Raw genomic sequence first — 18,098 nt, forward strand, 5'->3', positions numbered from 1 at the left:
TAGGGTTTATAATTTATCATCCAATTTTAGATTTTGATATACAGATTAATATATAGGATCCCTGTATTTCTAAAGAACACAGAGAGACTATTAACCTTATCAGTACTTTTATTCCTAACAGTATTAAAAAACTATCTCTTTGGCAATTCTATTTATTGTCCTTAGCCAATACCTGAGTGTAAAAAATCATACTTTTCTATAAAACAATGAGTAACATTTAGAATATCATTTTTCCAAATCTTTTGAATTAGTTAGATACATAGTACTAATGTTTTGGTGTATTGTCACTTCACTGCCTTTTAATTATTTTGTTCTTGTTTATATGGATTATGAATTTAGGCCAATTCTACTTACAAAATTACCTTAATTTAATTTCTCTATCCATTACATTAAGGCCATAGACATATGTCAAGCTTCCAAAATAGAGATACTTTAAAAACTCCTAAGTGTTACAAATAAGTGCAACTCTTACCTGACCTATGAGTTTTGGCACAAACTTAAAACCACCAAGCTTTTTTTTTTTTTTTTTTTTTAAGTTGATTACCTTAATGCAATTCTGCTAAGGCCCTCCCTTCCCTGGCACGTGTCCCTTCCAGGTTTATTGCAGGGACCCCTGATTTCTCTTTGTACCTTTCCCTTGGTTTATGACCCTGTTTTGTCTCTCACTCATCTGCAGAGCCTGGCGTTTGCACGGTATTCGGAGATCCCCACTACAACACTTTTGACGGACGGACATTTAACTTTCAGGGGACGTGTCAGTACGTTTTGACAAAAGACTGCTCCTCCCCTGCCTCGCCCTTTCAGGTGCTGGTGAAGAACGATGCGCGCAGGACCCGCTCTTTCTCCTGGACCAAATCTGTGGACCTGGTGCTGGGCGCCAACACCATCAGCCTCCAGCAGCACCTGACAGTGCGCTGGAACGGCTCGCGCATCGCGCTGCCCTGCCAGGCGCCACAGTTCCACATCGACTTGGATGGCTACCTCTTGAAAGTGACGACCAAAGCAGGTGGGCTTCCAGAAGCGCGGGCCTTCTGAGTCCCTCTTGCTTTCCCCTCTACCTCACCAACCCACACAGCAGCAGCACCTGAGCTATCTGTGGCTTCATCACCTCCTGCTCTACAGAGAAGTATTTTCACTGCAGGTGTTGCCTCATCCCCACTCACCTGGGCTTTGAAGGGAGAGCTCCAAGCTAGCCCAAAATAGCTGGAGAAATTTACACACCATGGAGAATCGCAGGCGGACTCGAGTCACACCAGCCTTGCCAGTTGTGGACATCCATCTTCATTGTGATCTTCAAAAAACCTCTTTCCCCTGTTTTGCTGCTATTTTAGAGCAATGATGTCAGATTATAATTGTCAGTGGCTCTCCCAGATCAGCCAGTGATGTGCTATTTCACATCTGTGAGAGTGTTTCCTTGTTAGCATCTGTCCAAGAAGTGGGGAATCCTCAAAAAAAAACCACAGTGTGTGGGGGTCTTGAGATCCTGGGAGTGTGAGGAGTCCTGTCCGTTCTTGACCCTGAGGGAGGATGCTTGCTGATTGATGGCTAGGGCCATTGGCTCCTGCAAAAGGACACAGGATGTTTGCCCCCAAAATATTTCCCCCAGTGTGAAGCATAAGGAGCTGACCACTAAGGCCCTTTCTCAGCATCCCAGCTTACCTGAGACTTTATTTTTATTCATTGGGAAGATACATTCCCCATAACTGTGACCCAAACTATGGTCACAAGCAGGTTACTCCTAGGGGTTCAATGAGACTCAAATTCTTGTATGTGAGGTGATACCTAAGAGAGGCATCTTAGAAGCAAGACTCAGTTCTTTAATATCAGTCCTGAAGAATTTATCTTGTTATATCATGTATGATTACTCCCATGCTACCTTCAGTTAATATGTTGTTGGTCAGTTGGATATTGGACTGTATGGTCTCCTGGTATATGCTGTTTTCTTCAAATTAGGCATATGTTAAGGAAATTGGTATACTTCTTGATCTTTGCATTGATGTAAATTTAATAATGTAACAGTATCAATTGGGTCCCAGATCAGTTTCTTTAGATAAAATGGATCTAAAAGGGAAACACAGATAAAACAATTACTTTTGAGGAAATCTGGAGACTGCTCTTTGCATACCTGAGAATGCCAGCTTAGCCAAACAAAGGCAGGAAGCCAAAGTGAGGCCCAGGGAGCTTTTATTTAGGGTGTAACATGGTTTTAGTGTGAGAATGTTAAATATTAATGTATTTGAAATATTCTATAAGGGGGGAAAGATTCCCATGCTTCACAATGAAAGTGGCAGATGTGAAGAAATCTATTCATTCAACTTTGGAAAGAGAAATCCAGCTCAGAAAATTCAGACACTTGTTATTATAGCCAAATAACATGTCATTCTGTAGATGTGGGCTTCAGCTCATTCCTTTAAAGGAGGTGATGGTTTGTAGTACCCTGTAAAGTGTGCACAGGATGACCCATTATTGCACTAATTAGAAGCACCTTGTCTATCTGTTTGCAAGCCAGCTGAACACAATGGATTCTTCTGATATGGAAATTATTAGTCAACCACAACCCACTTCTCAAAGGGATTTGGATACTTGAAGATTTCTAACAGTCTAGGAGGTTTGAGGATTGTTCCATTCACAGCTGGCAATACCTTTTGGAATAAGTGTACTCTTTGTTAGGATTCCACACTGTATAAGTTTGCAGAGGGTAAGGCTGCAAAGAAAACAACAATAGATCATAAATATGATCATTAGATTAGTAAATTTAACTCTTACAGTCCTTGAATTCAATTTCACCATCTTTTATTTTTCCATCTCTCCTACGCAATGTAAGTAATTTATGTGGTGCCCTTAATACCCAGCTGAACTGTTTCCTGTAATATTCAAAACACAAGCTTTCTGCTTCCTTGGGAAGAACTTTTGCTTTGGGCACTAAATTTGCAGTGAGATTAGCTTTTGAACTGGAACACTTCCATTTCCAGACAATAGCATTTTCTACTCTGGTCTACCATTCTCAGTGTGTACTATCCCTTGGGAATGTTTTCTTTTTATCATCTATTGATTGTCTATTTAAAATATCACAGTATATCTTTTGATAGTTCTTCTTCCAAGAATTTTTCAAAATTTCATAAGCTCATACGATCCAAGGGTGCTTTCTTCAAAATAGCAGCTTAAAACAAGCCTGTGGCCAGAGGATGGGACATGGGAAGGGATGACGTTTTGCCTGTGTGGTGTATGGACTCGGTGCTGCATGATGGAATCACCTGACCAGGGAGCACAGGTGGCACTGCTGCTTGGAGAACTAGACTGTAGAGCTTACCTAATAATATCCAGGGCAGCACAGAGGGTCCAGAGCAAGGCTTAGGAGCTAGAGAAAGCACTATGCTTTCATGCCCCTGTCCCAATTCTCAACACTTAGAAAATAATTTAAAAATATTTCTGTCTTCCATTTGTTCACTTCATCAACTCTACCTGAATGTGTTATGTAAAATCCACCTGAAAGCATTAACATGTGAGAGCATGGCCGTTTACTGTACTTTCGGTAGAGCTGTAAACTTGATGACTGCGGAGAATATATCTTTTTTTCCCCCTTTAGTATAAAATCTGAACAGAAAAACCATTTTAAACATCACTATGACTTGCCTGAAGTTGTGCACCTCCTGTCCCTTTGAAGTGAACAAAAGCAAAAGCATTAAGAACACCCAAAAAATAAAACAAAGCAGAACAAACAAAAACAACCACAAAAGTCCGCCCCCCAACCCCCACAAAAACCCCAAACTAGTGGTCTGGAGCCAGGTCACACATCCAAGGGTGAAGAACAAGTTGGTAAAACATTCACTGGTGAGGAGGGAAAATTGGAAGGCCCTTCATACAGTGGAAGGAATGTGGCCGCTGCTCACATTCCCAGATGGGGCATGTGCTTCAGCTTTAGCCTCTGTCTCTGCCAGTTTTTTCTAGCCAATTTCCCATGCAGAGAATTGGAAACTCATCCCAGCTGCAGAAAGGACTAGCTCCTGCCCCAAAACACTTCCACGATGTTTTCATCTCATAAGATGCCTATTTAAAATATCTTTGAAAGAGCAATTTCTTCAGTTACAACATTAGTTTTTTTTTGCCTGTCACTACTATAATTTGCTTTGCATGGATTTTAGTTATGTAGAGGGTAAAATAAATCAGGCCCACACATCTGCATATACTACAGCAATAGACAAAGGCATATGTAGTTGAATAAGGCGTCTCTCCATAATACAAAACCCAGCACGGATCCAGGAAAATCCTCTTAATAATAACAAAGACAAAAGGACAAAGGAGAATGAATTAAAAATTATTCTTTTACTTTAGGGATCCGGTCTTATGAATTAGATGTCAAGAATTTTGAGAAAAGTTTACTAAAAAGCAGAGTGAGTGAGTCTGCTTCCTCCCAGGCATTCCCAAGCATGGGCTACCAGTCCAAAGAAGGAATGTCATGACTGGCTTACTCACTGTGAGTTGAATTTCCACCAACTTGGTTGCCCAAAATCTCAAATTTATTATATTGTTGTCAGTAATGCAACTGGAGCGCCTTTGGATGTAAATTCTCAACCCTTGTGGCACTTGGAAGAATAGTATTTGCCTGCTGTCTAGGAAAGAGATTTGTAGTTTGGAAAATTTTGCAACATGGAAAATCTTTGGAATTATGCTCTAAGAGTTAGAGAGTTGTATGGAATTGATTTTCTCCCCTCATTTCTCTTGCAGGGCAGCTGCCTGCCTACAGTCTTTGTGAGGTCAAGTTTCTTCTATACCTTAGAGAGTATATTACAAATCATATTCTAGTTTGCTTGTCTTTTCTCAAAATTGTTATTTCAGTGCCCTAACTAGCATGAAATTTGCAATTTCTTTCCCTTTGCAGTTTCAGTGTATTAATTTACAGGGTAATTCATTCATTTAGTGACTACATGCCATGTGCCAGATAATGTGTTAGATGAGGGAGTACAAAGAAGTAAAAATAATTTTATATGATAGCTGAGGTTGTGACAGTGGATACCATCTTCTCTAAGAAATGCAGTGTGGGGAATTCTAGCCCTGTGACATTTCTCTGATCACCCGGTCCCTTTGCGGTCTTCTCTTTGCCAGATTATTCCCAAGAAACATTGTTTTTATATCCTTCTTGCTTTTTTACCCAACTCTATTTAATTTCTTTCTAAATTCAGTTTCTTCTCGCTACCAAGAAATTGTCTGTTTTCCTTAGGCTAAGGATGTGCCCATTTATTTAATTTACCAAACAGTGATTTCCATGTAGGATTTTTTTGTTTACTTCTTGAGAAACCCAGTTTTAGATCACTAGTTTATTCTACCAATAGCTATACCTAAAACAGATCTGTAACTCCACACCTCCCCTTTCTGTTTTTATTGAAGTAATTGCACTGTAACATTATATAAGCTTCAGGAGTGCATCATTGAAAATGGACATGTGTATATGCTATACTGAGTTCACCACTGGAAGATATTTCTTGTGGCCGCTGTGTGGCCTACTCACAGGAATGCTCTCTGGCCAGCCTTTCTCCCTTTGGCCCAGGTCCAGATTTCAGGAATATTGACTTTAGCATCTTACTTCTAGGCATTTCTAACTGATCTAACATCAATCTGATGTTGACTTATGCCAATATTATATCCAGACAAGATCCACTCCTTTCCTCCTCTCTTCTCTCTCTCTTTTTTACCTTTCTTGTTATTACCTTGTGTCTCAGTTTGTGTCTCAATTTCTGAGCATCTTCTGGACATTTCCTCATTAGTCTAATCTTGATGCTTCAGGAACACAGACAAACCCGTTAAAAATTGCATTTTTTTTAATTGAGATAAAGTTGGCTTACAACACTTTATGTTTTAGTGGATATAGGTTTACACCTCATTGGATGTATGTTCCCACACAATACCCACCACTAGGATAATCCTCCATCATAGTTCACTGGGCCCCTTACCTCTTTGCACCCAGCTCTATCCTTCTGGTAGCCTGAGTTCTGCAGTCAGTTATTTAAGGTTTGTTTTGCTTTAGTTTTGTCTGTTCCTTTGCTTTGTTTCTTTTTATTGCAAATAAGAGTGAGATCATCCAGTATACATTTTTTTCACCTGACTTATTTTGCCCAGCATAATTACCTTTCGTTCCTACCATGTTGTTGAACATGGCAGGATTTTATCATTTTTGTTGTTTTTTAAGAGATGAGTAGTATTCCACTTTGTGTGTCTATATATAGCATGCATTCTTTATCCACTTGTCTGTCATTGGGAATTTACATTGTTTCCCTACTTTAGCTGTTGTGACTCGAGCGCAATGAACGTAAGATTGGTATTTTGTATTCTTTGGATAGATACCTAGGAGTCAACCACATGGTAGATCTATTTTTAATATTTTGAGAAACCTCCATACTGTTTTCCAAGGGTTGGGCTGGAAACCAACGGTGTAGGGAGGATTCCTGGGAGGTTCTTTAAACCTATTGGGTCTAATTCTTCATTTAAGACTGTGGTATTTTTGTTGATTTTCTGTCTGGTTAATCTGTCTTTTAATGTAAGTGGGGTGTTGAATTCTTTTTTTGTTTTATTTATGTGTATTTTACATCATTGTTCTTTTTTTTTTTTTTCAATGTTTGCTTTCTTTTCTCAGGCGTAGTCCCCATAGAATTTCCACCACCAATTTACCCGTGCTCCGTCACCATAGTCCCTTGTGCTCTTCCTGCCCTCATTTGATCCCTTTCCCTCCCCCTCCCATGTAGAATGTCTCCAATTTATAGTTGTCTGTTTATTATTGTTTTGTTTTGTTGTGTTTTTTATTGTTGTTATTTTTTTCCTTGAACCCTTGTGTGGGGTTCCTATATTCCTGCTATAAGTGAAACCATCCAATATTTTTCTTTTTCCTTCTGGCTTATTTCACTGAGCATAATTTCTTCTAGCTCTAATTCTTCTAAAACTGTTATGTTTCTGTCAATGTCTGCTTTCAGTTTTAATTGTTGATTTATTTATTTTTATGCTCTTTCATTTGGTGCATATATATTGATGAGTGTTGTGTTTTCCTAATGTATTGATCTCTTAGTCATGTCATGTTCATCCCTGTTTCTCATTACCTTTTATAGCTGGAAGTCTATCAGATATAAGTCTGGCAGTCCTTGCCTTTTCATAGGATACCATTTGAAAAGGCAAACTCTTTTAGAAGAAGAATCATGTTGTTCTTCTCAAATGCTTTGGACAGGCTAAGTGAAAGTAAACTTTATCAGAAAATCAAGAGAGTAAAATTAAAAAACACATGGAAGAGTTTATTTTTGTCTGTTAAAAAGTTTTTCTTCTGTGGGATGTCACAGAGAAACAGGAGATAGTGACAGTGAGTATGGAGAATTTCCAGTGCAGGAATGCACATTGACCTGTTGTAGACTTTCTCCTGATTTATCATGTCACAAAAGTAGTACTTAGTTCATCCATTCACCACAGGGCTCAGACAGTGTTAGTGTATTCTAAGGAGAACAATGAGAAAAGCTTCCAACTCACACTGCAGATGTAAAGAAAATCTGACTGAAAGAGTTTATCATTTCCTTTGGGTTGAATCTTAAAAGGATTTTCATGAAGATCTCATCTTTGTCTTATGGATAGTGTCTTCGCAGTATCTGGATGGGTATGAGAACATTCCTTCCATATCTTCTAGTCATGCAGAATTGTGCTGTGACAGCCTTGTTGTTCTGCATGAGGCATAGACATTCTACCATATAGTGGGGGTCTTGGCTAGAATGACTTCTGAAATCCTTTGGCCAGCATGTCTGGAGAACAATGTAAATTCTCTGAAATCCCGGCAATGTATTAGATGTTTTTTTTAAGAAAACCAAGAGGAGCTTATGTTCTCTACCTTCTGGAATGAAGAACATTTCTCTGGTGAAAATGACATCATTGTCTGGATGATTCTATCAGGCACAGGAGGAACTTTAGCCCAATGACCTGGTAGCTTCCAATGCCTCCTCAAATGTTGAAGCTTGTGATCAGCTCAGGGAAGGAAGTCCCAGTCTAAGGCAGTGAAAGTTACAAGGTTTCACAATAACTCAGCCCTAGAAAACACTGACTACACCAGTTGTCCGTGACTCACGAATGATTGTAAAATAATAAGGAAGCAAACACTTTCATTTCTATGAATAATGTCCTTTGAAGAGAATGTATTCAGAAGCACTATAACAAAAAATTAAGTCATTTTTTTTCTGCATTTAGTATAATCGTGGGGGGGTAGATAAAAGAAAAGTTATATTAAATAACTCATTTTTTGTTATCTTTCCATTTCCATATTGTAGTAATCATTGGATAAATGAAAACACAATTTAGAACAATACAATTGCTGTAGAAATGGACAAAAATCTAAAACATGTAACAACATGGTCAATGAGTAGTTACTCTATCAAACCAGGGCACATAAGATATCATTGTGCAAACTTACATGGTTTAAAAATTCTAAACCCCAACACATAAGTGATTATGTAATTTTGCACATAACATGTAGAGAATAAAGTGAGGGAGAGTTTGGACAGGGCCTTAATATTCCTTATTAGACCATAGTCATATGTACTGTGTAAGAATGTATACACTTGAGAATTGTTTGTGGATTCCAGAGTGGTTGATCCCCTTTTCCTTCTCTTTTCCTCTAGGTCTGGAAATATCTTGGGATGGAGACAGTTTTGTGGAAGTTATGGCTGCCCCGCATCTCAAGGGCAAGCTCTGTGGTCTTTGTGGCAACTATAATGGACATAAGCGTGATGACTTAATTGGTGGAGATGGAAACTTCAAGTTTGATGTAGATGACTTTGCTGAGTCCTGGAGAGTAGAATCCAATGAGTTCTGCAACAGACCCCAGCGAAAACCTGTGCCAGAACTGTGTCAAGGGACAGTGAAGGTAAAACTCCGAGCCCATCGAGAATGCCAGAAACTCAAATCCTGGGAGTTTCAGACCTGCCACTCAACTGTGGACTACACCACTTTCTACCGGTAAGTGGTGTTCTGGGGTATGGGTTTGGGTTACAAACCAAGAATTCATCAAGGAACAGAACATATCAAATTTCTTGGTGGACAAAACAAGGGTCTCCCTAAAGCACAAGATAATCACTCATCTTTCTGTTTGGCAACTGATTTTGAGTTAGTCCCATATTATGTTCCAAACGAGGGCATTACAGGTAATATTTCAGAGTGACCTATAAGGGATTCTGTTTATTGTATGTCTGTAGTTTTATTGGGAAGTTGATGCTACCCTAGGATTTTACCAGGTATATCTTGATGCTAAGATTGAAATGTGCTTCCCAAATTTTGTCCAAAACCACAGTGGCATAGGACAGAGGTGGCAATCTCAAATTTGGGTGTTTGAGTGAGCTCATTTATTTTAGGTCTGAACAAGAGTTCAGTTCCATCTCTTCCTCTAGTCCAAAAGAAATCTGCACATGGAAAGCATGGAAGTGAAGTGGGGATTTCCTTGGATCTTGATCAACTGTGAGACTCTGTGTCCAGAGTCAGGGGAGAGACTGAGATTTGGGGGAGGGGGGAGGTCTGGCATTAAGATTATGGATTCCATAATCATCGCTAACTTTGATGAACCCGCTTCCACATTAGCAACTGGCTACAAAGGAGGCCAGGCTTTGACTTCCGTGCTGCAGCTTGCATTTGCAAGTTGATGAGTTTGGCCTGGTTTTACTTCCATTTACTACACAATTCCATGGGTTCAATTGCTATGACTGTCTATAACTTTAACCACTGTGGGTGTGGGAGGAAACATGAGACGAACATAGTCCAAAAGGCCTTGTTTAAGTGATTTGCCTGTGCCTCTTAAAATGAGAAAGCTCCTGTGGTCTGAAGCCACAGAGAAGTTATTTTTACTCTTTAATTGCCAACAGTTTATTTCCCCTAGTTCTCATTAAATGTGATATTTTTTTATTTGATCTTTGGACATAAAAGATAAAGTTCTATAAAGGCAGCTCAAAATGGGATGGAAAAAGGACTGTCCTTGTCATCACAAATCCCTGAACATGGATACATTTGCCAAACCATTTGGCTCCAAATCATATTTAGCTCTTTTAAGCCATTTCCGTGTTATAATTTGAATTCTCTCAGTTTCCTTCTTTTCCTCCCTGTACCATTTTGCCCTCTTTGACCTGGCCCTTGTCTATTGACATTGAAGAATCTTAATATAAGACCTTTGAGTGAGTCAAGCAACTGAACAGACAAACCACTTTCATCAGGAATTTAAATGCTCATCCGTTGAAGGTCTGAGGGAAGCAGTAAAGTATAGAAATTAAGAACTCTGTGACCTTCCAGGGCTACAAATCCAGCCCAGCTGTACAACCTTGACAACCATCTCAGCATTTTAAACCTCAGCTTGCTTATTTGTGAAGTGTGTACAATAAAAGAAACTACCTTCAAGAGTTGTCCATCAGGGTCAGTGAGATTGTGGACCCAAATCCATGTGCTCATTCTGGTGCCCTCACATGGTCTGTGCTCTGTAATTGATGGCTGCTGCCATTTCTTCTACTATAGTCAATATAGGGTCTTCTTCAGAAGCTCCCTTAACACAGTTGCCGATAGGATTGGGCCTTTCTTTGTCTAAAATAGAATGGAAAGACTGCTTTTTCCGGCACCCCAGCAGCCTACACCTCTGCTTTTTATCCCATGTCAGAGGAATGTGTTAAAAACAAAAATTGGACAGCAGACTTGCGGAGATTAGGCCCATTTTTCAAATATCTTTTTCTTTTACTTTTCGTGATTTATTTTGTATTATGATCACTGGAATGCAAGCAGGAATATGATGAGTGGCTTGGCAGAAGTCGTGAGAAATGACTTTGACATGAATAGAGACTTGAAATTGTTAGGTGGCCAGGAAGATGCTCCCCTCCTTCACATGAAAATTGCTCCAGCAACTCCAGCAGCACAGTGAGATGACTTATTGTGCAAGGGGCTTGATGTACAGAGTTGGGTAACTTTGGAGACGCTTAAGATCTTGGTGTGCTGAGGTTTGGAGGGTAGGATGCCATGCGGCTGGGTCCAAGCCCTCTCTGTCCTGTATGGTTAGTGGAGTGTAGAGCATGCCTTCCACACCAGCCCCTCCTTCCTGGAAGGGGCAGAGATGCTCAGGAGGACAGACCCAGACAGTCCTACCAGAGATGCTCACCCTGCTGCTGATCTCAGCTCCAAGCAAGGGGTGCCTCTTGATGCATTTTCAAGCAGGGTGGCCAGTGTTGCCTAGATCCTGGGTTTCTTGCTTACTCCTGAGCATGTGTGTGGCAAGAGAAAGAAAATAAACAAAGTCAACATGGAGAGGCCATTCTGTTCTCTGGGTATCTTCAATGAAAACAAAACCTCAGGGCTTCTCAGGAGACTTTAGGAAGCAAGGGACAGAGAGTGTGCAGGATGATACCAGTCTGCACCTAATATCCACTCTGCCACTTTCTAGCTGAACGACCCTGTGTCTAGCTGAGCTCCAGCTTCTTCACCTCTAGAATGGGTATGACAGTAGCTGCCTAGAGGGACTGACTCCTCGAGGGCCTGAGGTCAGTGGGCAGTGCTGCTCTTACCTGTGGCAGCTGGCAAGTACTGGCCTTATGTGCTGTTGTCCCGTGTCCCTTTTTATCAACAGTCTTGCCCCAGCTCAGCCACTCATCTTCCTGCTGTAGATCTCTTCTCTGGCTCTCATCATGGAGAATGAAGTATATGGATTCTCATTGATGAAAACCTGGAACATTTTCAAAATGAGCTGTTTCCCTTTTGTGACACTGCATGAGATATTGTCAGTGAAGACTGCAATGCAATCCTTTAAAAAAATTGTTTTTGTATTATAAGAACCCTGTTCATTGTATGGCATTTAAAAAGATTAAAAAGAACAAAGAAGAAAATATCAATTATATAATATTCTACACATGTAAAATTTATCCTGTATATTTTATATCATTGGTGGAATTTTAAAATGAATTCTAACATAGTGAGGGCCATTGTTGTGACTTTTTTTAAAAAAAGATTTATTTATTTATGCATATAAGAGCTGGAGTACAGGCCAGAGATGTGGGGGGAGGTGAGAGGATCCACCAGAGACAGAGTGGGGAACAGAACAGGCAGACTGACTGAAACACACTGCTGAGGGAAGCAGCAGGCGAGTCAGGAGAGGTCCGCCATGCCATGTGGGTAGCTCCCTGGCTGGCTGGGGATCGGACTCGTGCTGCAGAGGTTGCGGATTGCTTCATAGTGTGGTGCTTCACCCTTTGCACCACTAGGGAGGCCCTGTTGTGACTTTTTTAAAAAAATTAGGACTAAGGAGATTTTCCTTGAAATCACTGCAGGTTATATGCTTAGCTTCATATACATAGCTTGCATGTGACCTTGATTTCTTTCACTTTTCTTTGATCCTCCAAATAAATATCCATATTTTCCTTAAAGGACAAAGAATCAAAAGTTCGTGTAACACACACATGCAGACTTCTAAGTGATCTAGGATCACTGCATGTATAACATAGAGACGGGAAAAAGCAGAGAAGATTTTTCTCTGAAAGAATGTTTTCTCTTTTGGGTTCCTTTAATCATATGACAATTTTCACAGGGCAAACTCTATTATAAAAATGAGATAGCCCTTCCTGTAATATCATAGTTATGCTTTTAATTTCCCTGAGTTAGAATTTTTTTTGATGTATTTAGGATTTATAATTCTTATTTTATTTTGGTCTTTTACCCAGTTCAGCATTTTTAAGAGTAAACTTCAATCTAAAAACTTGAAAATTTTATAAATGAATACAATTGACAACATATTCAGCAGGTCATTTTTTCCCCTTTTTTTCTTAGAGAAACTTTTTAAGTTTGCTCAGTTTTTCTTCACAAATCGGTTCTAACTGTTATGGCCTTGTTTGACATAAAAATGTAATGTTTGATGAGAATTTTTATGATTAGAATAATTTGCCTTAATTAATGAATCAAATATGTTTAGGTACAAAATAATTTAACTATGTATCTAATAAAATTTTAGCAGGCAGCTTTGATAACATGTCTTAAATCCTAGCGTTGCTAACTGACTTGTCTTTAAATGAGATAATCCCTGTTAATAATTTTTATCTTCTTCTTTACTATATATTATGGAGAAATTGCCAGTGGCTAGGTTCTATGGGAAAATTAATGTGTAACTATTTGGATTATATTTATTTTATATTTTAAAGATTGATTTATTTATGCATACAAGAGCTAGGGTATAGGCCAGAGGTGTGGGAGTGGAGTGAGAGGATTCACCAGAGACAGAGTGGGGAACAGAACAGGCAGATCTACTGAAATACACTGCTGAGGGGAGCAGCAGGCGAGAAGGAGAGGTCTGTTTAGCCATGTGGGTAGCTCCCTGTCCGGCTGGGGATTGAATTCGTGCTACAGTGGCTGTGGACAGCTTCACAGTGTGGTGCTTAACCCCTTGCGCCACCAGGGAGGCCCTGGATTATATTTAGATTCAAACATAGGCTCCCCTGAGGGAAAGTGTTGAGTGTATTTGTATCTGTTTTCTTATTTCTCATTTTCACCTACCTCACCTCCATTTGTGTCTTGAATGCCATTAAGAAATACAAGAGAAATAGGCCTCACCAGAAAGCCTCCAGAGTCTCAGTAGCCCATGTCACATCTGTTCCCCACTGCTGACCTGGGTAATATTGCCAAACAGAGCATCCCCGGGTATCCTGGGGGCACACTGGGTTGGTGAGAGGGGCTGGGCTATGTCTTTCACACTGGGGAAAGAGAAGACCTCAAATATCTCAGGCCTTGAAACACCAGCAATGGGCTCTTTCCCTAGCTCAGATCCAAATTTTGGATGAAATAGTGTTAGTGTAACCTGCCAGGAAAACAGGACTTTTAATTTAGGGCAGGCCCACATTTCAGATGTCGGAAAAATGAATGTGAATTGCAGCGAAGCCCAGACATTACAGACCACAATCATCTCAGGACTGTTTTCCTCTCTCCACTCTCCTTAATGGGGTATAATTCACCGGAGCAAAAACTCTGTTCACTTGTTCAGTTTGGGAAAGTGTCTGGGGATTCCCAGTCTAGGAAATGTTCTTTTCTTTCCATGCAGTGGTTTTTACAGCTGTAAGGAACCGAAGTAATGCCAGAGGATTCACAGATGTGTCCTTCCTTCCTACTGAGGTGCTAGGAGGTAGGAGATGGGAGGTCATGCAGGAGAACATGGGAACTCCAACAATGGTGTTAGATATACTGGTGCCCTGGGTCTGCCAGTGGTTCCTTTCCAAGGGAGGATCACAGACTTCGTGGATGACCCATTTCGTGTTTTCCTATAAAGACAACTTAGCATTTATTATAAACCAAGAGGAGAGATCTATGCAAGGAGTACAGGTTTGTGTGTGTGTGTGTGAGAGAGAGAGAGAGAGAGAGAGAGAGAGTATGAGAAAATCACATAAAGCTAATTGCTATTCTATAATTAAAATCAAGTCAATCTTCCCCTGATTTAAAGAGGAACGTGCTTGGAACATTTCTGTTTATATCCTTTAATGACTTCTCTCAAATTGCCATTAGAACTAGGATCTTAAATCAAATGAGATGTGCATTTTAAAGTGTGATGTGAGAGGCCTTCCTTTTTTATTTTTCTTTTGGCAAACAGCTTTTAGAATGAGGCATCACTCTGAATCTGTAATTATATGTAATCAAGGTATGCTGACACCAGGTGGCAGTAGACACCTCAATTGTACCACTATCAGACTACAGCCTTCACAAATCCAGCTTAAAAATTCAAAATGTTTTCCTTTCTGATTAGCTCTCTCCTCTCTCTCTTTTTTCCCTTTTAAATACTTCTGCCCTAAGCTACTCCTTTCATTGTGTCTAAATATACAATGTACATTCCTGCCTCTAGGTTCATGCCATTCCCCAGCATGAGATGTCCTCATTTTCTACATTAATTTAAATGGAAAGTACAGCTCCAATTTCATCTCAGGCCTCTGTAAATGTGTTTATCATCATTTAACATGGATGCTATCTTGAACTGCCTTTGTACCTCTCCAGCATTGGATTTGAGTTTCACTAGGAGTGAAGAATATCTTTGTCCCTTTTGCTATTCACCAAGCATAAACCCTGGAAGAGCTAGTGTCAGGGAATGTTTCTTAACTCCATTCCTTGCCTACCTTTCATTTTCATCCATGACTTGCTTGTGACTTCAGTGTCTCTATTCTTTTAGGGAATAGACTAGTCAGCGTAAATAGAGCCTCTGGTTCACCACTGATGCCCCAGGGACTATCTGCACTCACTGCAGAAGTCTACTGCTGTGACTGCCAATGGCAAGCAGGCTAATATGTCTGAATCCTCAGAGTCTATCTCAGCCTACTCACAATCCACTCCAAAGGCCACTTGGCTATCTCTGTTCTTCCTCTCTCAGTGTTTGGCTTTACCTTCTGCAGTATTCTGATCCATAGATGTTTCTGGGGACAAACCCTCCAGATTTGTCTTAGGACCTCAAATTAGCCTCCTTCATGGAATTACAAGTGGTCTCCGATGGGGTGATCTGGCAAGGCCACTGGCCCTCTGTCCTAGTGCCATTCAATGTTATCTCCAAAGGTCACCTCTCTCTACAGTGTCACTGGCCCTGAACTCTCTGCCAGGTTAGAACCAAGGTTTTCTTGTGGCCTCCCCCCAACCTGACCAAATGCCTTTTCATTTCTTTGTGTCTTCTATTTCTTTAAACAATTTCTTATAGTTTTCTTTGTATAGATCTTTCACCTCCTTTGTTAAATTTACCCTTAGGTATTTAATTCTTTTTGATGCAATTGTCAGTGGGATTGTTTTCTTGACTTCTTTCTCTTCTAGTGCAGTTTGCATATAGGGAGGCAGCTAATTTTTGTGTATTGATTTTGTAACCTGCCGCTTTGCTTAATTGATTTATTGCTTCAATTTTTTTTAGTGGAGTTTTAAGGGTTTTCCATGTATAGTGTCATATTGTCTACAGATAATAATAGTTTCACTTTTTCTTTCCTCATTCGGATTCCTTTTATACCATTCTCTTCACTAATTGCTCTAGCATAATTACAAATAATATGTTGAACAGTGATGGTAAAAGTGGTTATCTTTGTCTTATACCAGATATGGAAAAGTTTTCAGTTTTTCACCATTGAGAATGGTGTTAGCCATGGGGTTTTCATATATGGCCTTTGTTATTTTGAGTTATTCTATCTATCCTCAGTTTTTTAAGGGTTTTCATCATAAATGAATGTTGAACCTTATCAAATGCTTTCTTGGCATCTATCAATATGATCATATGTTGTGTCTTTTTATTGATGTGATGAATTCTGTTGATTAACTTTCAGATGTTGAATCATCCTTGTGTCCCTGGAATAATTTTACTTGGTCATGACATATAATACTTTTAATATATTGTTGGATTGGTTATAAGATTTTGTTGAGGAGTTTTGCACCTGTACTGATTAGGGAAATTGGTCTGTATTTTTTTTTTTTGTGTGTGTGTGTGTGTGTGTGTGTTTTCTTTGTCTGGTTTTGGTATTAGGGTAATTTTGGCTTCATAAAATGTTTGGAATATTTGGAAGCATTTGAAAGTGTTTGAAAATATCTACTCCTTACTAATTTGTTGGAAGAATTTGACAAAGATAAGTAATCTTTGAAGGTTTGTAAACCCATCTAGTTCTGGACTTTTGTTTGTTGGGACACTTTTGATAACGGTTTCAATTTCCTTTTTTGTAAGTTGTCTGTTCAAGTTTTCTGTTTCTTCCCTATTCATTCTTGGATGTTTTATATTTCTAAGGATTTATCCTTTTCTTCTTGGTCAATTTACTAACACAAGTTTTCATAGTAATCCCTTGTGATCCTGTGAATTTCTGAAATTTCTATTGTAACTTCTCTATCATTTCTGATCCTATTTATTTGAGTTTTGTTCCTTCCTTTCTTTGTGAGTCTAGTTAGAGGTTTATCTAGTTTGTTTCTTCAAAGAACCAGGTATTGGTTTCATTAATCTTTTGGGCTGTCTTTTTTTTATTTCTGTTTCATTTATGTCTGCTCTAATTATTACTATTTCCTTCCTTCTACTGACATGGTTTTATTTGTTCTTCTTTTTCTAGTTCCTTAAGGTGAGAGATAAGATTATTTATTTGAACTCTTTTTTTTTCTTAGTGTGGGCCTATATTGCTATGTACTTCTCACTTTGTACCAGCTGCATCCCATAAGTTCTAGAAGTTTGTGTCCTCATTATCATCTGTCTCCAGTTATTTTTTTAACTTCTTTTATTTCCTCATTAATCCAACAGTTAGTAGCGTGTTTTTCAGTATCCACATAGTAGAGATTTTTTCCTACTTTCTTTTTATGCTTGATTTCTAGTTTGATCCCATCATGATCAAAGAAGATGCTTGGTATGATTTCAATTATCATGAATTTATTGATATTTGCCTTATGACCCAATATGTTTACAATCCTGGAGAATGTCCACTGTGCTCTTTAGAAGAATATTTAATCTACCTTTTGGGGTGTAATACCCTATAAATGTCTGTTGAGCCCTTGTGATCTTGTGGTGTAAGTCTTTGCTTAAGGCTGTTGTGTCCTTATTTATTTCATGGATGGTTAATCTGTCCTTTGGTAAAAGTGGGGTATTGAAATCCCTGGTTGCAAATGTGCTTTCTCCTATGCCTGTTTTCTGATTCAATAGAAATTGCCTTATGTATTTTGATACACCTTCATTTGGTGAGTATATTTTGATAAGGTCTCCAGAGTTTTTATGGGGACTTGATCACCTGCTGCCTGCATGGCTGATATTTCATCTCCAATCCTCTCGGAGGGGGTGCTAATTAATCTTTCACCTCCAATTCTTCTGGTGTTTGTGACTGTCATCAGGAGGCCCAAAGCCCCATCATAAACCACCTTAGTTGAATGTCTGATGGACAAAACCCCAAGGCAAAGGAAAATACATTCCTGCAAACAAGAGATTCCAGGGACATAGCGATCACTCGCAGGAGCAGAGGCTAAGGTCAGACTCTTTTTGGGCAAGACTGGTTCTTTCCTGGCTCAAAGTTAAATGTAATTTCAATTTGCTTTTAATTGTAGCTTTGAGTTTATTTTGAGTTTATTATATACTTCCTAGACTCCTGTGGTATTTCTCCTCA

At 39.3% G+C, this 18,098-nt stretch overlaps 1 protein-coding gene across 3 annotated transcripts in view; it reads left to right on the plus strand.

Moving 5' to 3' along the window:
• BMPER (BMP binding endothelial regulator) overlaps positions 1 to 18,098 on the plus strand; it is a 239,641-nt gene that overhangs the window by 154,821 nt on the left and 66,722 nt on the right. For 2 of the 3 annotated variants that reach the window (XM_037510106.2, XM_054692465.1), the window contains exons 12-13: positions 677 to 1,006; positions 8,640 to 8,976. In XM_037510106.2, the coding sequence (XP_037366003.1) occupies positions 677 to 1,006; positions 8,640 to 8,976 (667 nt within the window). The remainder of the gene's footprint in view (positions 1 to 676; positions 1,007 to 8,639; positions 8,977 to 18,098) is intronic. The other variant, XM_037510112.2, reaches the window with a different exon arrangement.

This window comes from Talpa occidentalis, unplaced genomic scaffold, assembly GCF_014898055.3.
Source record: "Talpa occidentalis isolate TD23 unplaced genomic scaffold, MPIMG_talOcc4v2.1, whole genome shotgun sequence".
In the NCBI taxonomy this organism is placed as follows: Eukaryota; Metazoa; Chordata; class Mammalia; order Eulipotyphla; family Talpidae; genus Talpa; species Talpa occidentalis.